The sequence below is a fragment of the Rhinoraja longicauda genome, chromosome 21 (genome assembly GCF_053455715.1).
Source record: "Rhinoraja longicauda isolate Sanriku21f chromosome 21, sRhiLon1.1, whole genome shotgun sequence".
Lineage (NCBI taxonomy): Eukaryota > Metazoa > Chordata > Chondrichthyes > Rajiformes > Arhynchobatidae > Rhinoraja > Rhinoraja longicauda.
In genome coordinates this window covers 19,342,373-19,369,690 of record NC_135973.1, presented here as the reverse complement: position 1 = coordinate 19,369,690, position 27,318 = coordinate 19,342,373, and the positions used below count along the sequence as shown (strand labels likewise).

General features: G+C 44.0%; 1 protein-coding gene across 2 annotated transcripts; it reads left to right on the top strand.

Moving 5' to 3' along the window:
- Positions 1 to 1,965: 1,965 nt before the first annotated feature.
- Positions 1,966 to 24,744, top strand: sbk1 (SH3 domain binding kinase 1). 2 transcript variants are annotated; one of them, XM_078417967.1, is made up of 5 exons: positions 1,966 to 2,403; positions 4,610 to 4,767; positions 6,735 to 6,934; positions 14,772 to 14,974; positions 17,706 to 24,744. In XM_078417967.1, exons 2-5 carry the CDS (start codon positions 4,610 to 4,612, stop codon positions 18,492 to 18,494), a joined length of 1,350 nt encoding a protein of 449 aa, XP_078274093.1. In that variant the 5' UTR covers positions 1,966 to 2,403; the 3' UTR covers positions 18,495 to 24,744. The 2 variants fall into 2 exon arrangements, with proteins under 2 accessions (XP_078274093.1, XP_078274094.1); XM_078417968.1 differs by having other exon boundaries at positions 1,967 to 2,038.
- Positions 24,745 to 27,318: the final 2,574 nt, after the last annotated feature.

The following is a 27,318-nucleotide window of genomic DNA, read 5'->3' as shown; positions in this document are numbered from 1 at the left end:
CTTAATATCTTAGGTTCAGATTTCTTATTGTCACGTGTATCGAGATACAATTTAAAACTTTGTTTTACATGTTATCCAAATAAAACAGATATACCATATATGGATACAATCAAGTCAATCTCAAGTGCAATAGGTAAAACAAAGGGGAAGATACAGAGTGCAGAATATGGTTCTCAGCATTATAGCGCATCAGTTCCTTAGACAAAGTCCAATGTCCACAATGGGGTAGAGGTGAATTGGACAGTACCCCAGCTTAGGGAAGGACCGTTCAGAAGCCTGATAACAGAGGGGAAGAAGCTGTCCCTGAGTCTGGTGGTGCACGCTTTCAAGCTTCTGTACCTTCTGCCGGATGGGAACAGAGAGAAGGAATGACCAGGGTGGGTTAAAAGTCTTTGATTATATTGGCTACTTTTCAAAGGCAGCGTGAAATGTGGATGGAGTTAATGGTGGGAAGTCTAAACCTTTATCAACTTTAATGTACTCAGCACTTGAGCCTTCACACCTTGTGTGCAGAGGATTCCAATAATTCACTGACCTCTGGGTGAAGAATTGCTTTCTCACTCCCTCCCCATCCAGCACTCTGTTCAGTCCCAGAATCAATCCTGTGTGGAGCTATGTTGTACTGGCCACAAAGGAATGACATCCTTCTTTAGGTACACAGTTCAAACCTGCACACAGTACTTCATATGTAGCCACATCAAACACATGCACATTCTTAACAATACTTCCTTTGATACGCTAACCTCCCTGCAATAAACACACTGCTTACCTATGCAATTGTTTGCTATACAGTATTTACGTGCTGGATTTCATCAATCAGAACACGGAATCCTTCTATTTATCAACGTACAGTTTCTCAAGACCTATTTTGCTTTTCTTTCCACTAATGTAGCTAAACTAATAATTTCCCCAAATATATTTCATCTACCATCTCTTTGATACGTGTTCATTACTGTCACGTGTACTGAGATAAAGTGAAACCCCTTGTTTTGCGTGCTACCCAGGCAGATAAGACCACATGTCAGTACATCAAGGAGTGCAAAAGAGAGAATGAACAGAGTGCATAGTGTTACAGTTATAGAGAAAGAGCAGATAAGAGAAAGTGCAAGGGCCACAAAGATTATTTGCTCATTCCATTGTACTTGAGTTTGACTTGACTGTATTGATGTATGGTATCATCTGCTCTGATTGGATAGCATGTAAAACAAAGCTTTTCACTGCACCTTGGCACACGTGACAATAATAAACCTAAAAATAGTACACTGAGAAGACAAGTTAGAGAGGAGGAGTTTGTGAACAAGTTAGTGAACATGATTTTAAGATGGGCCGGAGTTTTGCACAACTGTAAAGCGTTGCTTATTGAAAGGTAAAGTGCTGGTGATGCAGCGAAGGATAGAGCGGTAATATGTTGGATGTTGCAACAAAGGATTGCAGATGCTGGTAAATACACAAAAAGGACACACAGTGCTGGAGTACCTCAGCAGGTCAGGCAGCATCTCTCTGGACAACATGGATAGGCGACGTTTTGGGTCAAGTCCCTTCTTCAGACAGATTGTAGTGGGAGGGGGGGGGGGGAAGATGAAGAAAGCTAGAAAAGGGCAGAGGCAGGACAGAGCGGGCAGGTAATAGGTAGGCACTGGCGAGGGGTTGACAGATATTGGATGTTTACAGGTTAACAAATCAAATATGGAACTAACACTGGCAACGTTGTTGAGGGACAAGGCGGCGGGGGCGGGGGGTTAAAGCTTGAATGAGAAGGGCATTAGGACATAGGGCTGTGAAGAGGGGTAGAAGGTTTGAACGCACTCGGACCTAACGTTGTTAAGGAGGATGTGTTTAGACTGGAATGGGAAGGGAAAGGAAAGGGCACTAGGACCCGACGTTGTTATTGGAGGATGGGTTTAAGACTTGTATGGGCAGGGCGAGAGGACTCAAGTGCCGTGAAGGAGGGTTTAATTCTTGAATGGGGAGGGATGGTGTGGGGCGGAACGCGATGTGAAAGCAGTGCGTGGGACAGCGAGCAGAGCGGCTGTTGTCAGTGAGTAGCGAGCGGAGCGGAGCGTGGTTGGCACCTGTCCTGCAACCCACGGGGAGGGCAAAGTCTGAAGTTTGCCCCAGAGAGAGAGAGAGAGGGAGAGACAGAGAGAGGGAGAGAGGGAGAGACAGAGAAGGAGAGACACCGAGAGAGGGGGGCAGCAGCGGCTGGTCAGCAGGAAGAGGGGTCGGAGCAGACAAAGGCGCATCGCCGGGACCCTGGTGCCGGGGGAGGGGAGGGGGAGCGCGGTCACTCTCACGGCCCCAGCGAGGCACCCCTCACTTCCAACTGGGCAACAGACAGGAAAGGCTGGACGAGCCGAGGGAGCGGGAGCATGTGGAGGACATTCGGGTGTCGAGGAGCTGCAGGTGAGTGCGGGGGAGCGGCCGAGCCGCCGCCAGGTGCTGGCGCCGAGTACAAAGGATCTCCTCCTCCTCCCGCAACGCACCTGCTGGCGGCCGGGCTCTGGGTTCTGGGGCTCTGTGCTCTGGGGCTCTGTGCTCTGGGGCTCCGGGCTATGGGCTGTGGGCTCTGGGGCTGTGGGCTCCGGGGCTGTGGGCTCCGGGCTCTGGGGCTCCGGGCTAAGGGCTGTGGGCTCCGGGGCTGTGGGCTCTGCCACTGCCCGGGACAGCGGCTCTCGGCGGGAGGCTGTTATTTGTAGCGCTGCCATTGACAAAGGGGACGGTTTAGAAGCGTCGTTGATCTGGGCGATGCGGGTCCCTGTAACCGCGGTCCGGCGGCATGTTCGCCTCCTCCTCCCCGACCCGACCGTCGCTGGATGGCTTGTTGCTTCCCTGGGATGGGGAGTATTCCTCCGGGCACACCCTCCACCACGTGTCTGCCCTTCATCCCGAGTCGCACCAAGCACGGTGTCCCCTCGCCCAGTCTATTGTTTAACAGCAATGACAAAGCGCGGTCAGAGTTGAATACTCCGAACACAAGCGTTGTCCGGAGACAACACACAAATACTGGAGTAACTCAGCAGGTCGGGCAGCATTTCTGGAGAAAAATAATAGGTGACGTTTCGGGTCCGTAGATTGAAAGTAGAGGTAGTGGTGATTGTTTATGTAGACCAGATTCTGTACGGGATATATCTCGGCGACACAGTCATGCCCCCATCGCTTCACGAGAGGCTTTCACCACTCGCTGTCAATGGTCTTCCGAATTAGACTGAGCCTCGACTTGTGTCACATCGAGTTCGTTGTCCAAAGTACCTCTGTGGCGAGGTACAGGCACAATGAAAGTCTTGCAGCCGCAATACAAGCACATTGATGTAACACACACAATTAATGCACATAAATCACAAACATTTTCTAAAGGAAAGAATACCGTGCAAAAAAATAACAAGACCTCAGTGCAAAATACAATAAGAAAAAAAAATCAAAGCGCACCATAGTACAAAGAGGTGAGCGAGCGAGCGGAGGTGTTCGGTTGCCGAGACCGGATTGGGTATGTGCTAGTTGGTTCAGGAACCTAATGGGGTTGTGAGAAAGTAGCTTTTCCTAAACCTGGTGGTGTGGGACTTCATGTTCCCAGGCGTAAATATCACCAATAATTTATCTTGGCCCGACCACATTGAAGCTGCGGCCAAGAAAGCACACCAATGCCTCTAATTTATCAGCAGACTAAGGATTAGCATGTTGCTAACAGATCTTGCCAACTTCTGCAGATGCCCCGTGGAAAGCATCCCATCGGAATGCATCACAATCTGGTCTGGCAACAGCTCTGCTCGAGACTGAAATAGCAGAGAATTATAGATGTAGCACGGGACACACTCCGCACCATCCACTTCATAGTGCCTTAACAAAGCAACCAATATAATCAAGGACCACTCGCACCCTGGTCATTCCCGCTCCTGTCAGACAGAAGACACAACATCTTAAAAGCACTTACTAAAAGCTAGAGTGTGGTCCTGATCTTCCAGCCTACCCTATTGCAGCTCTTACACTTTTTTTATCTGCACTTTCTCTGTAACTGAAACATTATATTTTGATTATTTTTCTCTTTGCACTACCTTATTGTACCTCAGTATGGCCTGACTGTACTCATTTTAGTTTAGTTTAGAGATACAGCGCGGAAACAGGCCCTTCGACCCACTGAATTCGCACCAACTAGCGATCCCCGCATTTTAACTCTATCCTACACACACAAGGGACAATTTACACTTATACCAAGTCAATTGACCTACAAACCTGTCCCTCTTTGGAGTGAGGGAGGAAACCGAAGATCTCAGGTAAAACCCATGCGGCCACGGGGAGAACGTACAAACTCCATACAGATAGCACCCGTAGTCGGATCGAACTTGGGTCTCAAGCGTTGTAAGACAGCAGCTCTAGCATGTGCCATGCTAATACTCATTGTTCTTATGTATAGTATAATTTGATTGAATAACATACAACGTTTGTCACTGTTTCGGTACATGTGATCAATATAAACCAATGTCAAATAGGTGTTTTAGAGAGTGGGGAGGGCTGTATCTATCTGTGATGGACCAGACTGAGTCACAGCAGTACCAAAAGGGTTCCCCCCTCACCCCCCCCCCACCCCAAAGCCATCTCTCTGTGCTCTCTACAGATGCTGCCTGACCCGCTGAGTTCCTCCGGCGCTTTGTGTTCTCAAGATTCCAGCACCTGCAGTTCCTTGTGCAGATTCATCAGCATCTCGGGTTGGAGGAAGGGCCTTGCTGAGTGGACACGGGACTTGGTCAGGGAGGACCAGATGCTGCCTGATCGGTTGAGTATTTCTAGCATCCTATGCTTTCCCCCTCCACCTCCCCAATATTTGTAGCCCGTTTTACACCAATCTGCAGTCGCATGCTGCGTGGAGTTGTTGATTAGTAACAATCAGCCATGATCACATTGAATGGTGGTGCTGGCTCGAAGGGCCGAATGGCCTATTCCTGCACCTATTGTGTATTGTCTATTAACACCAATCTCGGTCACTGAGTCCACAATAGACGAGCAGTGGAGCACTGTGAGCCAAAGGTCCACCTGTTTTTCTAACCTCTGGAACATGAGGCAGATGTTGTCTCTCAATTCCTCCGATCATCTCCCCAGACGTTATTTTCTGAAGGAACGCTGTTATTACTTTGCATTTGAATGAATGAGTATTTCCCAACAGTTTGCCGACTAGGAAGGCTCATGTCAGTCAGAGAACTCTGCCACAGTGCATCTTTCACCGCCTACAATGAGGGAGGGTGATGAGCTGGGAACTGGGTGAAGGGGGCCACTGTTCAAAATATTTGAAAATGTCAACCGCACCAAGGGTAAATGGGGCCGATTAAATCAGTGGCTGTTTGATGAATGCACTGAATTTCAGATACTCTCATTGAAACTGGCTGATGCGAGAAATAGAACTATGCCATGTCCTCCGAGAATGTAAGTGGGGAGAGAGAGACAGACAGATGGAGGGGCTCCAACTTGCACTCCTGTCTCTTTTCTAGTGGTAAGTCATTAATATGATGCTTGCCTATCTTTGACCGAGATAGAAACTGTTCTCCTTGTACTCAGCGGCTTTGTTGCAGCCTCCTTCCTTTCCGAGCCACTTTATCCTTGTAGTGCCATGTAGGTCAGACTTGTCCAGTCACTGGACCAAAGGGACAACCCTGTGGCGTAGCTGGTAGAGCCAATGCCTGACAGTGCCAGAGACCAGGGTTCGATCCTGACCTCGGATGCTGTCTGTGTGGAGTTAGTACGTTCTCCCTGTGACCGTGTGGTTTTCTTCTGAGTGCTCCAGTTTCCTGCCATATCCCAAAGATGTGCGGGTTTGTAGGTTCATTGTAAATTGCCACTATTGTGTAGGAAGTGGATGAGAAAGTGGACAATTGATGGTTGGCGTGTACACGGTCATCGGAAAGGTCTGCGTCCATGTCGTTACTCCGTGTCTCGAGGCTAGGACAATGTATGGACAGTCTTCCGGAAGCAGGTGGAGTGTTGGGAAATCTTGGCTCAAGTGAGGAGGAATTTAAGGAACTGCAGGTGCTGGTATCTTGAGCAAAATGCAAAGTATTGGAGAAACACAACAAGTCAGGCAGCATCCGTGGAAGGAATGGTCAGGCATTGTTTTGGGTAAGAAGGATCCTTGCCCAAAATGTCAGCTGTCCATTTTCTTCCACAGATGCTGCCTGACCTGCTGAGTTCCTCCAGCACTTTGTGTTTTGCTCAGGGTTCCAACATCTGCAGTTCCTTGTGTCTCTGTCTTCCAATGAAATAAATCCAGTCGATACCTAATCATTTGCATGGCCATCCTTCTGCCTCCTCAGAAGCTGCCTGGCTTGCTGAGTTACTCCAACAGATTGTTTTTGGCATTTATTTTTTAAAATTATTTTCAAAAATTGTGAAGCTCGAACGGTTAAATCCAACTTCACTTTATAATCACTGGGACAGTTTATGGGCTAGTGTCCTTCTGCCTGCCCGCTTTTACCAGGCTGATGTTGTGTACCAATGACCCCAGAGGATATATTTTGCACATGTACAACAATGGTTGCCAAAAGGTAAACTCCCCCACAGCAGATGCATGTGGTTTTGTGGATGAAGTAATGTTTAAAGGTCTGTTGGCAGCAAGGAGCCTAGGGTGGTAGAAGGGAAGGAGGAAACTGCTACTGCCCAAGATGGTCATTGTCTAAAGCCTTTTAACCAAGCTGCTCTCTCCAACTCTACAAAGGTCTGCTAACCCTTTGCTGTCCTTTTGGCCCTTTTAGTGTTAGGATGAGCGTTTGTGGGGCTGAGCAGGAGCCGCCTCGAAGCTCGTACACCATGGTGGGCGTGACTGAAGAGGCGCAGAAGAGCCTGACCGTGCGAAACCTGTCCACCTCGGACATCCACAAACATTATGATTTCATTCGGGAGCTGGGAAAGGGAACGTATGGCAAGGTGGAGCTCGTCATTCACAAAGTCACAGGTAACTTCAAGCAACCAAACGCCAATGATCTCCAGCTCAGTGCGCCGTTTGCAACCCACGTATGGATCTCCAGTGGGTGCTGCATTTTAGGATGGATACCATGAGTTTCTGCCAGATCCCTGTTCCAGCAGTGCTTATCCTGCAGGGAGAGACCTCGAAGGAGCAACTGTCATGTGTCAGAAGCAACAAGCAATCTGCTGGAGGAACTCAGCGGGTTGAACAGCATGTGTTTTGTCTTGAGGGGGTGGAAGGAAGTGTTGAAGTTTGGAGTCAAAACTGTCTATCAGGTTGGAACAAAATGGACTGAAGAGAAAGGGGAAATCCAAGTGGCTAAAAACAAGGTGAAGAGAAAGGAGTGACTTCCCTTAGCAGAGTTGTCAATAACATATGGACAGAGATGAATGTTGATCGGTCAGATTGGAGGACTAAGGTTATTCAGAGGATGGTGAGGAACTTGCGATGGAAGGAGAAACCCTCATCACATTTATATCAAAATATTTGGAAGCCTATAAGTGAGAGCTGGGAAGTGGGATAAGCCCAAGGTTGGTTTTGGCCAGCATGGGCACGGGGGCCAAATGGCTGTTTTCTGTGCTATGCTGTTCTAGATAAAGAAGGGCATACCGGTGGGCTGTTACAGATGTCATATAATATTCTGGGGAGCAAAGTGGAAGGATGCACTGATTTATCCCATCTAAGTCCCCCACAGTCTGGGTCATTTTTTCTTTTTGCAAGAGCCCCAGGGATCAACTAATGGGAACCTTCACCGATGCAATAGCTGTTTTCCCCAAAAAGCCAACTGCTGCTCTGCTCTGCTCCGCTCTGCTCTGCTCCGCTCCTGTATATTTGTGTCATTCCCTTGTCTCCTTTGTCCTCTTTCTCCTGCTGCCTCGCTTCCACAGTCTGACAACACATGTCACGACAATGGGGGCTTTGTGTTGCTGTGCTTGGAGCTCACTGTATCAGAACACAAATGTGTGCTTTGAAAGTAGTGTAAGCCAGCACTTGGGCAGGGAGGATTGGAAGGTCAGGATGATTAGTGGGTTGCAGAGATCATGCTGGAGGAAAGTTAAAGGATCTCGTGGGAGGGTTAATAGATGAGATTACGGGATCCTGAAGTAGCGTGGCAGTGGGATTGGGGGATCAGGTGGGTGAGCAGATAGATCCACTGAGATGAGGTTTCGGGAGTGTGCTTAACTGGAGGGTCTCTGCTAGTGGAGTACGAATGTGGGGTACATGTAGACAGGATTTGTTTATAAAATAAAAAGCAAGCCCTTTGTAACTGAGAAACTGAGCACAGGACAAAGGTCAGTGTGCGGACACTGTGACTGGACTGGGTTTGAGTTTGGTGCTGCATTTCCTCAGTGATCAGAGCTGAATCTACTTTTAATTTCTTTCCTCCAGCTTCTCTACTTTAGCTAAGCAACTCGGCACATTTCCGAGCCAAAAAAATGTGAAGTGGTCAGAGTTTGCCTGTGTTCAGTGTCTCAGTTACAAAGAGCTTGTGTTCGCTGCACAGCGAGCCGCTCTTGGTGCTTTCACTTCCCCAGTGCTGTTGTTGTGAACAGTCTTGTCTCTGCTCAGCCCATTGTTTACTGGCTCTCTTCAGCATGGAGCTGGGTGCTCAGAGTTTCCAACAAAAGCAGCTGGAACAGAATTCTTTTGGAAGGCAGCAGCCGAGAGTGGGATCATACAATCAACTCCTGCGCTGCCGACTATATTATGAATCGGCCGATTCCTTGGCGTTGTTTAATTAGCCTATTTTTCAGTGATGTAAGATGGATGCTGTATGTAGGTCAGTTTGTTTCCTCCTGGCATGGCTACTGCTGTAACCGAGTGTAGGGAATGCTAGAGATCGATCCTGTGAAACTAAACCAGGCGGTAGATTCTATATTTAACCCTCTGCCTCTCTGGGCAATTCACACACTCTAATCCCCATCTTACCTCTGTGTTATCCGCAAGAGCAGAACATTCACCAGGAGTAAACCAGGTATTAGAGTGGAAAATAGCGCTGAACAAGATTGTTGCTGCTTCCAAGTCGCAAGGTGTGGGTTAGTCACAGCAGGGATTTCAAAATGTAAAGAGTATGAAATAACAGAAGGAGGAGAAACATTGATTATCTCTTAAACCCAGTCACTCTGCAAGTCAGTGATGATCAGTTTGCTTCTATTGTCAGGCTGCTTGTGTACAAGTTCATAGATGCTATTTTTGTAGAGTCTTGTCTGTAGGTTAAACCTGTGGCACAAGCCCAGTGTCATCTCCTCGTGTGATGAGCAATTAACCCAATCAGCTGCGCATCGGCAAACCTGAAAGCGAGTGAGGCATCTCCATGACAGAAGCATGGCATCCCAGAGGGGGACGTGCTATTTGCAATGTCTGACTGTGGGGAAGGTTGTATTTAATGATATGTCAGTTGGACAAGTTGTAAGAACATGAGAAATAGAAGCAGGATTAAGATGTTTGGTGCTGTGAGTCTGTCCTGCCATTCACCAGATCTTGTGTCTCAACACTATCTTCCTGCACTTTCACCATATCCTTTGTTGCTCCAGGATCCATAATGTTATTGATCTGTTCTAAAGTAACTGGGGGACTAAATTTCCACATTTGCCCAGGGTAGGGAATTCTAAAGATTTACCACCACCTGAATGAAAACATTTGTCCTTAAAAGAGACAAAGCGCTGGAGTGACTCGGCAGGTTAGGCAGTATCCTTGGAAAACATGGATATGTGACGTTTTAGGACAGGAACTTTTCTTCAGTGCTGAAGAAGGTTCCTAACCCATCACCTATCCATGTCCTCCAGAGAAGCTGCCTGATTCACTGAGTTACTCCAGCACTTTTTCTTTTTCTGTAAACCAGCATCTATAGTTCCTTCTGTCATCATTCCTTATTTCAGTCTTAAATGGCTTATCCCACATTTTGAGACTTCGCCCTCCCCCTCCCCCCCTAAATCTGGACTTCTCAGCCAGGGAACACATCCTCCCTGCATCTACCCTGTCAAACCCTGAAATAATTTAATACATTTCAATGAGGTAATCTCCCATTACCCTCACCACCTTAACTTCTCCAAACAGAGACATTATCAGAAACCACTGGTGAACCCCTTAGTAACAAGTATGTGCAAATTGTATACATGGTGCCCGTCACGTGATCTACTGCATAGTGTGTGTTTACAACCAGCAATTGCACTGGCTGTTGGATTGGCAATCCTCCTGTTCCCTTGCACCATTCTGTATCAAATACGTTTGGTCAGTAGTTCTGCAATTTTCATCCTTACTTCTCTGTAGGTATAATCTCAGCTAACGCAACTGACTTTAAACATGGCCTTTCCAACACTTCCTCTTTATTAACTTCTAGCCTATTCGCCATCTCCACCACCTCCTCTTTTACTGTGAACAAGGCATCATCTTTTTCCTTTCTAGAAAGATGTAAAGAATTATTAAATTCTTCAGTCAAACCCTCTGCTTTCATGAGTAAGTATCTATTTTGGTCCCAGATTGTAGGCAGAGTTGGAGACAATTTATGTATCTTTTTAATGTTGGCTGTTAGTCTACACTCTTTGCCCACTTGATATTTTCCACTGAGCTTTCCATATTCAGCCTGGCTCCCACATATATGAAACATTTGTCCTTAAAAGAGACATATATGTCGTGCAGCCTGCATTTGCTCCCTGGCCCCCACCTCCAACCTTTCTGTTTTGTTTTGCCCTTCCTTTTGTAAATGGGGAACTCTGACTTGTTCCCTTTGACCAAGGAATGTGTCTAGCGTACAATCACATAATCCGCCTTCATATAGTTATGGTTCCATTACAGCTTCACAGGTCCTCCCCGGGTTACGAACCCCGACGTGTAAAGCCCATACATAGAGTGAGCGTTCAGGACGTTGAAGGGATGGATTGGCTGGCTGCTGTGGCCTGTAGACCTACTGTTTGCCATGTGGGGACTCTGCTTGTGGCACTATCATTGCACCTTTTAGAGATATCTGAATGGTTGGGTTAAATACCCTGATTTACTTCTCGTGTTCAGTTCAGTTTAGTTTATTGTCACGTGTACTGAGGTACAGTGAAAAGGTTTTGTTATGTGCTGTCCATTCAGCGGAAAGACAAAACATGATTACAATCGTGCCATTCACAGTCTATAGATACACGATAAGGGAATAACATTTAGTGCAAGGTAAAGCCAGCAAAGTCCGAACAAGGATAGTCTGAGGGTCACCAATGAGGTAGACAGTAGTTCAGGATTGCTCTCTGGTCATGGTAGGATAATTTAGTCGCCTGATAACAGCTGGGTAGAGACTGTCACTGAATCTGGAGGTGTGTGTTTTCACACTTCTATACCTTTTGCCAGATGGAAGAGAGGAGGAGTGGCCAGGGTGCGACTCGTCCTTGATTATTCTGCTGGCCTTGTCAAGGCAGCGTGAGTTGGCCTAGATTTTTATTTAAATATATTACTGGATGGCCGCATTTCCGATTGACAAACTATTCGGGTTACAAAAAGTTCTCTGGATCGGAACCCAATTGTAACCTGAGGTGAACCTGTACCCTGGGCCTGATCCATTCTTAATCCACTAAATTCCCCCCCCCCCCCCCCCAAATTGTGTGTTCTTCCTCTAGACTAGCTTATCCTTTTTGTTGGTTAATATCACGTTATTAAAAATAGGTCAAAGTATGGCTGGAACCTGTATACTTCTCACTGCCTCAGGGGAAGGCAGCTGACGTAATCTGGGACCACTCACACCTTAGTTGTTCTCTCCTCTTCCCTCCCATCGGGCAGGGAAGATACAAAAGCTTGAAAGCACGTACCACCAGATTTGAAGAACAGTTTGCTCTTGCCTCTTGAACGGGCCTCTTATAATTCACAAGGAAGAATAATTGACCTTCCAATCAATCCCATTGCGGCCCTTGCACTTTTTTTTCTCTGCACTTTTTCTGTAGTTGTAAATATTCCGCACTTTGTTTATTTTCTCTTAGTAAAGATCTTGTATCAGGGCATTTAGAAAGATAAATCAAAGGAATTGGTCCAAGTTAACGTAGTTTTCTGAAGGAGATTTGTGTTTGGCCATTTTATTGAGGTTCTTTGAAGAATTACCAGGTACTGTGGATGAGGTGAAAGCCATGCAGATACTCTGATTTCCGGGGGACATTTGATGCAGCAACAAGGGATACTATCAAAAATAAAAAGCTCATAGTGCAAGAGGTAGCACATTGACATGGATAGTAGAATGGCTGGCTAATGATCAAGAGTTTACATAAATGGGCCTTTTTTCCAGTTGGCAAGGTGTAATGAGTATTGTTCCACAAGGATTGGTGCTGCGGTTTTGGCTTTTCATGAGTATATAAGTGAACTGGATACAGGGACTGACTGCACAATTACTCATGCTCTAATCCTCATCTCATCTGTGACAGTTCCCCATTCCCCAGGTCAATTCCTCGACCTTTCAAATATTGAGAGGTGAGCCCTGTTTAGTCCACGGGCAAGGTAAAGAAAGGTGATAACATCTGGTCCATCACATATGATAGAAATCAGTCTTGCCCTGAAGGAAGCGTTCCCAGAGATTGAAAGGCAAGTGCCTCGAGCAATGCAGCAAAGCACATCGGAAGTCACATGCCTTCTGTGGATAAATGATATTGCTGTGATAATTTGGCAACACGAGCAGATGATGCAGCTGCCTGTCTTAAAAAAAATTACATGGCTTCTTGGTGGAAACAGCAGATCTCAAAAAACATAATCATCAGAGACAAATAAGACCACCTACTGATAGCAGTTATAGAAGGAATACTCCGGATGGAACACTACAAAGAATTCCTCAGCAGGGAGCTGCTTGAAGAGGAAATAACCATCGGGGAGGCAGAGCAGATTTTTGATATGGATACAGATAGCTTCACAAAACGAACTCACAACGTGTCTATTTGAAAGATTGTCCAACCTAACAATCCTTCAAAATGGGGAATGCTCCTGGCACAGAATTAGTGTCAGTCATATAACACAGAAAAAGGCCCTTTGGCCCAACTTGTCCATGCCAACCAGGCTTTGCAACTGAACTAGTCCTATTTGACCCATATCCCTCAACCTTTTCTATCCACTTACTTATCTGATGTCCCTAAATGTCGCCATTGTACCCGCCTTTGCAGCCTCTATCAACTCATTCCATATAACACAACTGGACCACGTTCTTCCATGGAATAAATTCTCTCTTGTGTCTCTCTTAAATCTTGCCCCCTTCACTTCAAGCCTATCTCCTCTAGTTATGGATTCCCCTACTCTAGGAAGAGGACTATCACCATTCTCCTTGTGTATGCCCTTCGTGGTTTAATAGAGCTCTAAGGTTGCTGGTCAGTCTCCTATACACCAGAGAAGAAAGACCCAGCCTATCCACACTCTCCGTTTGGCTCAAGCCTCCAATCCTATAAACAACCTGGTGAATCCATTCTGCAACTTTTCCAGCTTAATTAACTTGAAGTTCTTGAAATTCTGGAAGGTGAATCGTTCAGGTTGGCATGTCAGTCCTGATCCATCTAAGCATGTTGGTCTGGGAAAGAGAAAATGTACTCATTGAGTGGTCAAAGGAGCATTCAACAAACGCAATAGTTGGTCCGATATCCCATGTATTTTGTCGAGTAAAGATATGATCCGTGCATTGATGCATTCCTGAAAATGGATTGAGCAAACAAAGAATTGTTCCAAGATAATCCAGAGCACCTTGGGGTTAGCTGCTAATGTTGTCAGAAAAGAGATGGGCAGTTTTCATAACGCATTAATCCAAAGATTTATTGACAGAACATTGTGGAACGATGCACAGAATAGCTAAAACAAGGATGGACAGTTGCATGGATGGGAAAGGTTCAAGGAATATGGTCCAAATGCAGGCCAATGGCACCAATTCAGAGTAATAGAACTATACAGCACAGGAGCAGGCCCTTCAGCCCAACTCGTCCATGTTGACTGAGTTGCATACCTGAGCTTGTCCGGCTTGCTTGTGCCTGGCCCATATCATCCTCATCATTTCTATCCATAGAATGGTACAGCATAGGACCAGATACGTTGGCCTATGATGACTGTGCCGAACATGATGCCAAGTTAATCTCCTCTGTTTGCAAGCAGTCCATATTCCTCCATTCCCTGCATATCTGTGTGCTGATCTAAAGCCTCTTAAATGCCACTATCATATCTGCCTTCACTACTATGTTGCAGGCATCCACTGACCTCTGCATAATAAATAAACCAATAAATATGCTCCACCCAGCCTTTAAACTTTACCCCTCTAACCTGTTCCCCCTAGAAAGAGATTTTGACTCTCTCCCCATCCTCTGTCTCACACAATGTCTCTTCAACTTCCAAAGCTCCAGAGAAAACAATCAAAGTTGTCCAACCTGATTGCTGTGTAAACGATGTTGTTGGTGATGGATGACTGACTTATTTCCTAGAAAACTAGCACTGCAATCTCAAAGTATTGAGTTGTGTGAAGTGTTTTGAGATGTGGTGTTGAGTAGGTAATGTCCACTGCTCCAGAATAAATGGTGCATAGTTAGCTCTCCTTTAGAAGGTGGCATCTTTGAAGAAAACCCAAGTGGGTGGGATGCAAAGATGGCATCTCCTAACCTGTGGTTGCTGTGCAAATTGCCATTCACACTTCATCCCTTTCCTTAGCCCTATGCCTATTGCATCAGCTATCTCTTGCTTGTAGTTGCTCCAAGGTTTGGCTTTTGTTGTAAACTAATGTCAAAAAAATTGCAGGCTTTTTGTCAAGCAGCCATTGCTTCCTCACCCCTCTTGTCTTTGCTGCATGGGCAAGCCTTGCATATTCTGTTCTTTACAGCTGCTTTCTCTCTGCGTCTCTCTGCAGGAACTAAAATGGCTTTAAAGTTTTTGAATAAAAATAAAACAAAGCTGAAGAATTTCCTGAGAGAGTATAGTGTTACGAACAACCTCTCCTCCAACCCTTTTATCATCAAGGTCTTTGATGTTGTCTTTGAGACGGAGGACTGCTATGTGTTTGGTCAGGAGTACGCTCCAGGAGGTGATTTGTTCGACATCATACCTCCTCAGGTGAGACCCCAATAAATCCCAGCAATCTTTCCAATCAGGATATTAAGTTAGTCATAGAGTGGTACTGCACAGATACGGGCCCTTCAGCACAACTCAGACCATGATGACTATCTGTGTTAATCCCATTTGCCGAAGGCAGACCCGTATCCCTCTGCTTGTTACCCATCTATGTAAGCCTTTTAAACATTGTAATTATCACTGCCTCTACCACTTTATCCCTGCCTCTACCACTTTCTCTGACATCTTGGTCCGTATGAGTCCATATGGTCCATATGACACTGTGTGTGTGAAAAGCTGGCCCCCCAAATCTACTTTGATTTTTTCCCGCTCTCATCTTAACCCATGCCCTCTAGTTGTAGATCCCCCCAACCTAGGAAAAAGACTTTGACTGTGCCCCTCAACACTTTACAAAACTTAACAAAATCGTCCCTCAGCCTCTCACTTCAGTGAGAATAAACCTAGGCCATACAAAACTCTCCTAAGTAAAGCTCTTCATTCCAACCAACATCTTCTGAACTCTTTCATGCCACCATATCCTTACTGGTTGGTGACTGGAACTGTACACAATACTCCAAGAGCGGCCGGGCCAATGTTTTGTGCAGCTGCAGCATGATATCCCAACTCTTATGTCAATGCCTGTGCTGGCAAGCGTGTGAACACCCTGTCCATCTGTGTTGCAATTTTCAAGGAACAATGAATATGCTATCTGTGGTCCCTATGTACATCAACATCGCCAAAGTCCCTACCATTTACTGTACACGTCGTGTTAATATTTGACATGCCAAAATACATCACCTCAGACATGTTTGAGACAAATTCCATCTGTCACTGCTCTGCCCAATTTTCCAGCTGTTCATTGTGCCTCTGTATCCTTTCACAACCTCCTTTTCTAACTGCTGCTCCACCTATCAGTCTGTCTATATTCTACCCCGAGTCATTATCAATGGTCCCAGCACTACACCACTGGCTACAGTCATGCAGTCAGAAAACCTCGATCACTACCCCTTGCCTGCCATCACCAAGCCAAGTTTGGATCCCATATGCCATAACTGTCTTGATCAGGCCACTGAATAAGACCTTGTCAAAGCCTTGCTGAAGCCCATGCACATAATTTTTTACCATTCTTTATCAATTAGATAACTAAACAAAAACTTGATCAGATTTGTGAGACAGGATATCCCCGACACAAAACATCTTGTCTCCTAATGCCCCCATAATGTGTCAATATCTCGGGTCCTTCCTCCTTCCTGTGATACAGACATCTTCGAGATTACCAGCATCCCTCTCCATGTCCTGCTCCCTGGCGAGTACCTATGGGAAGTGTTCATTTAGGATTCACTCATATCCCTAGCTTCTCATAGAAAATTTCCTTTTTTAGTCCGTGAGGGGATCCATTCTTTCCGCAGCTACCCTTTTGCTTCTAATATGTCTGGAATTCTCCTTAATCCTGCTTGCCAAGGCCATTTCATATTCTCTTTTTGCCCTCCTAATTTTTTTCATAAATTCTCTCTAACATTCAATATAAACCTCAAGGTCTCACTCAAAACCTGATGTATGCTTCCTCCTTATTTGTTTCATCTTTCAGTTTCTTTTGTTAACCAAGACTTCCAACTCATACTATCTTTGGTCCTTGCTCTTACAGGGACATGCTGAATCTGAGCTCATACTATTTTGCCTTTAAATGCCTCCCACTTATTGGATAAAAATAGCACAAAGTGTTGGAGTAACTCAATGGGTCAGGCAGCAATTCTGGAAAACATGGATAGGTGACGTTTTACGTCGCAACCCCCGTTCAGACCCAAAACGTCACCTATCTATGTTCTCCGGAGATGCTACTTGACCTGCTGAGTTACTCCAGCGCTTTGTGTCATTTTCTGTTAACCAGCATCTGCAGTTCCTTGTGTCCCCACTTATTGGATATTATTTTGTCTCTCGTAGCCATTCCCATCTTTCACCTAGTCCTATAAGAAAATAACTGCAGATGCTGGTACAAATCGAAGGTATTTATTCACAAAATGCTGGAGTAACTCAGCAGGTCAGGCAGCATCTCGGGAGAGAAGGAATGGGTGATGTTTCGGGTCGAGACCCTTCTTCACCTAGTACTGCTTTATAGCGTTGAAATCGGTCCGCTCCCATGCATGATCTTAATTCCAGGTCCAACCTTACCTATTTCCATGACTACCTTGAAACTTGCAGAACTATGGCTGCTGTTTCTAAAGGGTTCGTCCATAGACATTTCCAATGCTCGCCTATCCTCATTCCCCCACTACTATAATCCTTTTGTCCTGAGACACAACTGCAGTTTGCTTACATATCAGTTCTTCTCAGTCCTGTCCTTCCCTGAGCCATGTTTCCATGATTGCAACAACACCATAATCCTGTGAGAATTGACCTGAAAATGTTTACATCAGAGTCATTGCCGATTATTGGTATTGGATTATTATTGTTGCATGTATTGAGATACAATGGGAAATTTTTGTTTTGCATGTTATCCAGGCAGATCATACCACATATCACAGTGCAAAAGAGAAATTAAACAGTGCAGAATATAGTGTTACAGTTGCAAAGAAAGTGCAGATTAAAAGAAATACTGCAAGGGCACTATTAAGTAGATTGGGAGGTCTGGAATTCATCCTTGGCACAGTTGCAGAGAACTTTCCTTGAAAGCACTAAAGCCACGCAGGTGGGTGCTGGGATTGGTCGCATCTAACCATTTCCTCTTTCTGTGCAGGTGGGTCTGCCAGAGGACACAGTGAAGCGCTGTGTTCAGCAGCTGGGTTTGGCCATTGACTACATGCACAGCAAAAACCTGGTTCACAGGGACATCAAACCGGAGAACGTCCTCCTGTTTGATAAAGAGTGCCGAAGGGTCAAGCTGTCAGATTTTGGGATGACACGCAAGATAGGCTGCAGGGTGAAGCGTATCAGTGGCACCATCCCCTACACCGCTCCTGAGGTCTGCCAGGCAAACAGAACTGAGGGCTTTCTGGTTGATTGTAGTATTGACATCTGGGCTTTTGGTGTGCTGATCTTCTGCATGCTGACTGGAAACTTCCCCTGGGAGGCTGCCCTACCCTCTGATGTCTTCTACGAGGAGTTTGTGCAGTGGCAAAGGGGCCGCCCGACTGGATTTCCCTCACAATGGAAAAGATTCACAGATGGAGCCCTCCGGATGTTTGAACGGTTGCTGGCTATTGATCCAGATAAAAGATGTTCTGTCAAGGAGGTCTTTTATTTCCTGAAATGTGACTTGATGGCAGAATTGAGGAGAAGGGCATCTTATCGATGTAGAACCCATTCCTCGGATAAATCAGCTCTGTCGGCAGCCAAACGTGAGGGGCCAGCTCCCAGCATGCCAACACCTTTGAGAAGAAACCTCCTGTCAGAAGCACCAGGGTCCAGGTTCACATCCACGTCAAATGAGTTGAGTTCGAAAACATCTGGGAGCAGGTTGGATGGAACACAGGACAAGAGCAAAGGACGAATGATTGGTGCTACGGCGATTGAAATCTGTGTTTAATCTTCTAATTCATTAATAGATGTGCACTGGTGTAGAGGGTTAGTCAGGTAATATTTTCAAACCTCATGCTAGTGGGTCCTTCTTCAAAGTCAACAGATGTGTAATATGTTGAAACAATGTAGATGGACTCACTTGAGTTGTTTTGTGCAGAAAGCTCCACAGCCCCAAGTTACAGACTGCTTTAAAGGTGCAATCTCGCCTTGGATGAGTGTGGCAGAGGGCTGGGGAAAGGCAGGGTAGTGGTGGGAAAAATAAGCCTCAATTAAACATATGATCTCTGGGAACAATATTTAAATTCAGCTCGTGGATTAAAAACACTGTGTCTTGACTGTGGGTCAAACTTCAGACAGGCCCAGCTGCTATTAATCTTGAGCGTGTAGCACAGTACGGTCCCTGCCTTATCCGACAGGCCATTCTTCAAAGTGAACTCATGAGGTAACTTGGTTACAAGGGGGTTCATAGCCAGGTCTGCCCTCTGACACAAACAAGCATAATCTTGGGTGGTCTCACCTAAGGAAGCTCTTGGGAAAGGTTTAAAGCACAGTGTACTAATTACCATGACCATCACTTTTGAAAGCATACAAAATATTAATGGCCTTGAAATAAGCCATCTGGTTCAACAAGTCTCCTTCCATCATCAAGTCTCCTTCCATCTTCCCTCTAAAAGCATATCACATTTTTTTCGCTCTAATATCCTGAATTGCTTTAATTTCAGTTATGTTATTTGGTGCAACTACTCTCTGGGGTAGTAAGTTCCACGTTCTCTCTGTATATGGATTTTACTTTTGAGCCCTTTTTGTTACTGGAATACCAACCAGTCAGTTACCAGATGTTTATGGTCTCTCAATCTGGTCTCAGCTATAATAGGAAGTATTTGAATTTGACTCTTCTTAAGAACGTTGGTAGATTTTCCGAGGGTGTTAACTTGGAGTAATTTTTACCAGACTAAGGTTTACAATTAATGATGCAGCTCTTGGAGTTTTCTGCTGAGAAAAGCAGTGATCTTGGTTTAGTTTATATAGATATTACTATATTCAGCTCCTATGATTAATTTTTTATAGCAACTTTTTCCAATGTCAAGCCTGCCACTTTGGTTCCTAATCTCTGAAAGTATTAGAATTCTAAAATCCCAGGATGATTATGGCATGGAAGAAAGTAATTCAATCCTTTGATTCCATCCCATCTCTATATAAAAGCCACCGAGTTAGTCTCACATCCTCTCTCCTTAGCTCTGCAAATTCCCATTTCTTAGATATTAATTCTGCCCCTTTCGAAATGCTGTAATTGAAGCTGCCACAACTACCACCCAAGAGTGAATTTTAGTTTGTCCCATAATCAATGGTTTACAAAAAGTCCTTGTCACTTTTGATTCTCTTGCTAATCACTGTCATGCTGTGTCACCTTGATTTTAACTGCTCTGCTGGTGGGAACAGTTTCTTTCTGTCTCTTCTATACTTTTCACGACTATAAAAATCCCTAATCGTAATCTCCGAAAGCCTGTTTCTCAAGTCTGTCTACAATCCTTTATCCCTGAAACCATTTTGTTAACACTCTAACACCCTGTCTGGACATTAACATCGTTCCTGAAGCATGGACACAATACTTTAGTGGCAGATGAACTAGTGTTTATGAAGGTTCACTGTGACTTCTTTGCTTGTGAACTTTATGCCTCTATAAAGCCTTGGTTACAGTAAGCATCTTGATTCACATCTTGTACAAAATTATCCACACCCGCATCTCATCTCTGTTCTTTAGAATTGGACCCTGCTGTTTGTGCCTCTTTTCTTCATACCAAAATGTAATACATTCACATTCCACAGCATTAAATTTAATCTGTCATTGAATTCCCCATTTTATTAATCTCATTGACATCTGCAACTGTCCCCCTCACATCTCACTGACTCTGGGTTTTCTTGTAAGCCAATGTCTTAACCTTTCCCTCTCCTCTCCCTGACCTGTTTCCATTTGCCTATTTTATAAAAACTTTTTTTCTCTGATGTTTCCACCTATCACCTACCATCTCACTTCTATCTACCTACCATCTTCCCTCAGCACTCAGCCCCAATGCAGGGACTTGACCCGAAATAGATGGCAGGGACCTTGGGACTGTGGATATACAGAGAGACCTTGGGATGCAAGCCCATGTTCCCTCAAAACGCTGACACAGTTAGATAGGGTAGTGAAGAAAGCATTTGGCATGCTTGCCTTCATAGCTGTATTGAGCATAAAAATTGGGATGTCATGTTGCAGATGTACAAAACATTGGTCAAGTCGTACTTGGAGAATTATGTACATTTCCAGTGCTACACCACAGGAAAAATGTGGTCGTATTAGAAAGAGTGCAGAAGAACGAGGTGCCAGAGGAAGTAGTTGAGGCGGGTAATATAACATTTAAAAGACATTTGGACAGGTGCATGGATAAGAAAGGTTTAGAGAGATATGAGTCAAATGTGGATAGGTGGGACTAGTACAGATAGGGCTTCTTGGTTGGCATGGGCAAGTTGGGCCGAAGGGCTTGTATCCATGCTGAATGACACTGATTCACTGGAATGTTGCCTGGAATGTCAGCCCCATGTCAAACGGGTCATACAACAAGATCAAACAGATGCTGGATAAATCCTGCAACGTGCCATCTCCCGAACCCCACCCTCCCAAAGATAGATACTCCGAAAATGAAATTGGCAACTCATGGGGATTCGACCCCTTGCTTATATCATTTCAAGGGAATGGTCCCCTGGAAATAATGTTGTTGCTGCTTAATTGTGTATTGAGTCACTGGAATCTCTTCTGTTTTGGATTCTGCTGGGCACTAGGGCAGCATCGTGCTGTGTGAATAGGTGGCTGTCTGGTGGAAAAATGCCACTGGCTAGCATGAAGTTGAAAGAAGTTGAAAGTTGATGGACAGGAAATGGGATGAAAGATGACATCTGGTAAAAGTGAGCATCAGGCAAAAATTTGCATAATGAGCTATTTGTGTAGCTCACAGTTTTAAAATGGGAATATCAAGTAGATCGCAATGTTTAATTGCAGTTCTGTAAGATTATGAATTTTTACAATTAGATAGCTGGGGTAATTAAAACAGTCATTAATAGGCCTCACTTGTGTAAGTGTTAGATTTGTAAGTGCTATTAATTCTAAGGATTTCAGTAATGCGTAACAGTTGGTTTGTGAAAACCTCATACTGTATCCATTCGACTGTGTAAACCTAGCAGTAGACGTGCAGAGAGGCAACCGGGAGGAAATGGGTTATTTGTATTCCCCTGCCAGAGGAGACATTCCCAGTGAGGTCTAGGGGAAAGATCTCTGTGCAGACTGGTAATTCATCAACACATGGAGCTCAAATGTTTAATCTCATTCCTGTTCACTATGTAGCATGAACAGGGTGAGTAGAAAATTACAATTATATTAACAATATAATAATCCAAGTATAATATTAGAAGCACTTTTTAAAGGAGGGGAGGTGTTACAAGAATTACCATGGCTGCTTCTCTGGTCAAATGCTGTCGTGTCTGAAGTTGTGTGGCCCACAGTTGTCACTGCAGCCCATCTTTGGCCACTAGGCACTGAACTTTGACTGGGTTGCAGTATTAGTAAAGGGGTGAAGAGAGAATTTAAAATAGAGCACTTTGTGTAGAGAGGACTATAACTGTTAGTGCTGCTACAAAGGACAGTGGTCCTTGTACGTTGCGTGTATGGTTTGCAATAATTTTAGAAATAGTGCTTTTGTAGATCTACCGATATAACAAGGCTCCTTTTACCTCAGTTTGTGCTATGTACATACCTCAATCTCGTCGTGTTAGGAAGAGAAAGTAAATGCATCAAATGTAACTAAGATTTAAGAAGTAATTATTTTTTTGGGTAATTTTGTTCATATTGCTGACCTACTATAGCCCTTGCCACATTATTTCCTGATTGGACTCTGGATAATGGTAATCTTCCTTACCAAGAGCACATTGCCAGTTTATTTTCACATACTTCTTAGCACATTTCCTTTTTTAAAATTCAGTGTATGTTCAGTGGAATCCTCTTTCAATGAATTCCTTGTAAAATAGGACTGAACAAGAGAGTTTTAAAGCATCCACTGTTCCACTAGTTTTACTGCCCACAACACAGACTCCACAACTGTTCTATCCCTGTCCCATGGTGTTATAGTGGACAAAGTTGAGCATGTTTCATTCTGAATCTAATCCCTTTAGTTTATTATCACGGGTACCAAGTTACAGTGAAAAGATATACAGTACCTGCCCTCAATGTGTTTACAAGAACACAAAAAAAGGGCGCAGGACAAGGCTGAATGGCCCCTCCGCCTGCCCCGCCATTCGATATGATAATGGCTGATCTACGCTTTCCTCAACTCTTCTGTGCCACATTCCCATAACCCTCAATTCGTGTGTTGTTCAAGTATTTATCTACCTCCACCTTAAATATCTCTAATGATCTGGTCTCAACCATCCTTGGGGGTGAGAATTGCAGACATTCACTACTCTCTGAGAGATGAAATCTCCATGCCTCTCATTTTTGAATGACGCCCCTTATTTTGTAGCTACGTCCCTTTGTGTGCAACACTCCTACTAGTGAAGTCCACAGCGAGCTTCACTCTCTATAACCCAAGTGCTGTGCTTAGATTGGTGCTATTTAACAAAGAAAGTCAGGAATGTGTAATTGCTCAATTTCAGGACTAATATCCTTCATCTTTAGCAGGTGAGCCCATATTTTGATATTTTAGACTAAGGAATATGTAATCAATCAGGTGAGGGCATAATAAGGATGCAAGAAAATCCACAAGACTACTCCACCATTCAATAAGATTTTGGCTGATCTTTTACCTCAGAGTCACTTTCTTAACCAACCATTGATCAAACTGGCCTGACTAGAGCCAGTAACTGTATCCCACAGTCTCCTTAGATAGAGAATTCTACAGGTTCACCATCCTCTGGGTGAAGAAGTTTCTTCTGAATGCCAGACCTCTTATTCTGTGGCTTTAACGTTTAGTTTATGAATAGCTGGGGCCTTTGCACCAATAATCTCTGGTTTCTGACCATTAACCAATAATCAATCTATGCCAATTTATTACCCTCAATACTTGTGCTGTAGTTTTATTTTTATTTATTTACATGGGATGTTATTAAAGACCTCCTGAGATCTAAATGCACCACATTCAGTGTTAGCCCTGCCAGTCACCATCTTAAAAACGAACAGATTTGCCAATTAAATTTTTCTTTTCAAAAATCCATTTTGATTCTACTCAATCTATTATTTCTCAAGTGCCCTGGTACCACTTTAATATTAGCTTCCAGCATTGTCCCCACTACAGATATCAGTAGATCCTTTTTTAGGATTTGGATTAGTTGACGGCCTTTTAAATGACTTAAAATGCATATGAAGTTGAGCATTAAAATATAACCTTGCTTCAAAGGAAAAATCAGTCTGAATCACATTCCTTACTCTCTCTCCTTCTGACCTACATTTTCTGGCAAAGAGAACTCAAACTCTGAAATCTGAAGAAATCCTGGGATTGATATAATCCCAATTTCATGTTGGTCTTTCTCTGGTTAATATCCTTCTGCCTGAAAAGTTGTTTCTCAACTACCTGCCAGAGAGGATGTGATGATGGTTTACAACTGTTTATTGTGTTCATGCCAACATGAAATTTCTAAGTGGGATTACAGGGGACTTAATTCCCTTGTCATAGAATATGCTGAAAGTCCATTTGGTTTGAGGTGTAAATTCCAACTTTGCAAAGTGAGCAAGTCACTTTGTATCAGGTCAGGTTTGTTCTCCACGTAATTCAAACTGTTATCTACTGAGCATGAATAATGATGGCCATTTGTCCCCAAAATTACTGGTATATTCTTCCACTAACAGTGTAGCAGATACATATAGGTAGTAAGACACATCCCAATAGTTGTATAATGTGCTTGGTAGGATGTACAGAGATTTGAATATCCACCTCAACTGAGCCTGTTGCCATTACACAACAGGACGTCAGACAAGTCCAGGGAACTGCTGGACCCCTGGCTTTCTAATCAGTCAAGAGCATGTGCTGTCTGAAGACAGTTAATGCAATAATAATCATAGTCAATTGTATCTCGTTGTACACTGATATATGCGGAATATGATCTATTGATATGTTATCCTTGAGTGTCCTAGAATGTAAAGTGCCCATTGATCTGATCTTAGTAGTGATTCTGCAGATCTGTGTAATTTTTCCCTGTTTTGTTGTGAATAGAATAAAACTATTTGGTTTGAACTGGTCTTTTGTGTACTCATTTCTATTTTTAAAAGGAATCTGACAAATAGAACAGTTTGCAAATAAAAATCTGAGCTTCCAGCTAAGGACAAAGCATTGACTAGAACAAAGAGCTCAAAGCAATGAAACTGCAGAGACTGGGCATCTGAACCATAAACCAAACATGATTGGGCAGCATATGTGGAGCAAGAAACAATTAAAGTTTTGCAGTCTGTCAGTCCCTCTTTGAAGAGGTTCTCCTCCCTCAGTTGGGAGTTCTGTGAGACCATCTCTCACTGCTTCCCCCTCTGTGAACCTATCCATGTTCTCCAGAGATGCTGCCTGACTCTCTGAGTTAGTCCAGCACTTTGTGCCTTTTTATGTAAACCAGCACATGCAGTTCCTTGTATCTCCTATAGTTTCACATTGCTGTTTTGGAACCAGAAAAATAGAACTCAAATCTGTATTAAATTGGCGAGGAGGGGAAAGAATAGAGAAAACAAAGGTATGGTCTGGGTGAAGAAACCAATGACAGAAGAGATAGTGGAAAGTGAGGTGGACTTTTTATCGCAGCTGATCTATTACCAGGAGATATAATGAGGGGAGCAGGGAAGCTATAACTGTGGGATATAAATTTGTAGCAAAACTGAAATAAGAGAGAAAGCTGTAAATATCTAGGAAGACAAGCTACTAACTGCAAAGGGGCAAAAAACGGAATCAACATGAAGGATTCATGCTAATCAAAATATCTATTTACAATATGCTAATCCTATGTGCCTGCATTTGGTCCAAATCATCTGGCACACAATACTTCTTACACGGTCTAATCAACAATTTGTATAATTGTAATTTGGTTTCCCAACTCTTGTCCTCAAGAATTGCCTTAGCCGATGAAGGCAAGTATGCCATCTGCTGCCTTCACTAACCTTCTCTGTCTATCTGTGCTGCTGATTTCTGGGTACTATTTATTTGTAGCCCAAGGTCTTGCTGTATGTTTGGTAGAGAAGAGGTAAAAGAGTAGCAGTTTTGTCCAGAAGATCAGCTCTGAGTAACAAACCTTTGAATAACATTGGAGAATTCATTGTTCATTCTGTTGGGTTGTAAGCTACCCAAGTGGAATATGAGGTGCTGTTCCTCCAGTTTGCATGTGGCCTCCCTCTGGCAATGGAAGAGGCCGAGAACAGAAAGGTCAGTATGGGAATGCAAACAGGAATTAAAATGGTTAGCAACTGGGAGATGCAACAGGCCTTGGCAGACCGAGCACAAGTGTTCATCAAAACAGTCGCTGAGTCTGTGTTTGCTCTTGCCGCTGTACAGGAGACCACGTCAGGAACACTGGATGCAGTAGATGAGGTCAGAGGAGGTGCACATAAACCTCTATTTCTTTTGTTTGCTCTCTTTCCAAAAAATATATTTGTTTTCTAACTTTTCCTACTTCTAACTGTGGGATAGAAATTTGCAGATAAGATAAAGGAGAATCTTAAAAGATTCTGTAAGTATATTAAGAGTGAAAGGGTAGCTTGGGAGAGGGCGGGTCCACTTTAGCAGCAAACATCTCTGAATAAAGCCACGAGAAATGGACGACGTCTTAAAAAGAATATTTCTCAGCAGTGTTGACCTTGGAGAAGGAAATAGGCTGGTGATTTCAGGGCAGGAAATTGTTATCCTGGAGCATATCAACATTAAGGAAGAAGAGGGCCTTAACGCTTAAAGGTGGATATATTCCCAGAGCCTAACCCGGAGTATCCTAGGAGCAATGAATTCTCCAATGTTATTCCAAGGCTTGTTATGAGAAACACAGGAGGAAATTGCTGGGGCCCTAGCAGAGATTTTGTAATTTCATTAGCCACAGTTGAGGTACCAGAAGATTGAAGATTAAGCCAATATTCTGCCTTGATTTAAGAAGGGCAGTAAGGATAACCTAGGGAACTACAGGTTGGTGAGTCTACCTCAGTGGTGGGAAAGTTAAATTAATTCATTTTCCACAGATGCTATCTGTTGTCAGTGTATTTCAGCATTTTCTGGTTTTAATTCAGCCAAAGAACTCCCTGCTTTAGGTTAAAAAGGTGGACAAAAGGTGGAATTTTGTATACTTACCTGAACATCTGGCACCATGGAAAATATGGCACCTCTAACACAATGATGTGTGTTAGACATGATGTGTGCAGCACTCTGTCAGTACATTTGAAATGTACCCTTGAAGAAATCTACTTTGAAAACAACAACATTTGAATTTACAAAACCATTTTTCCTTTTGTGGAGAGTAACAATGAAAGATTGTTTCTTAGAATGGAGGGCAGTGTTCTCTAGGGGCTGCTACTAGGTCCACTGCTTTTCGTAATATATATTCATGGTTTGACTTGAGAGTATGGAGGACAATTTCCAAATTTGCAGACAATGCAAAACTTATTGCAGACAATGCATAACTCATTCCAAAAAAAGGTATTTTACTGGGGAGCAGCACAAACAGTACAGCATGATAACTCCATCTTATAAAGGCCAATGTTAATGCAGATTGGCCTGGTGTAGTGGATAAGAAAGCAAAGTTTGAAAGGTAGGAAGTGTAATTAACTGTGAGGAGGAGAGAAATAGACT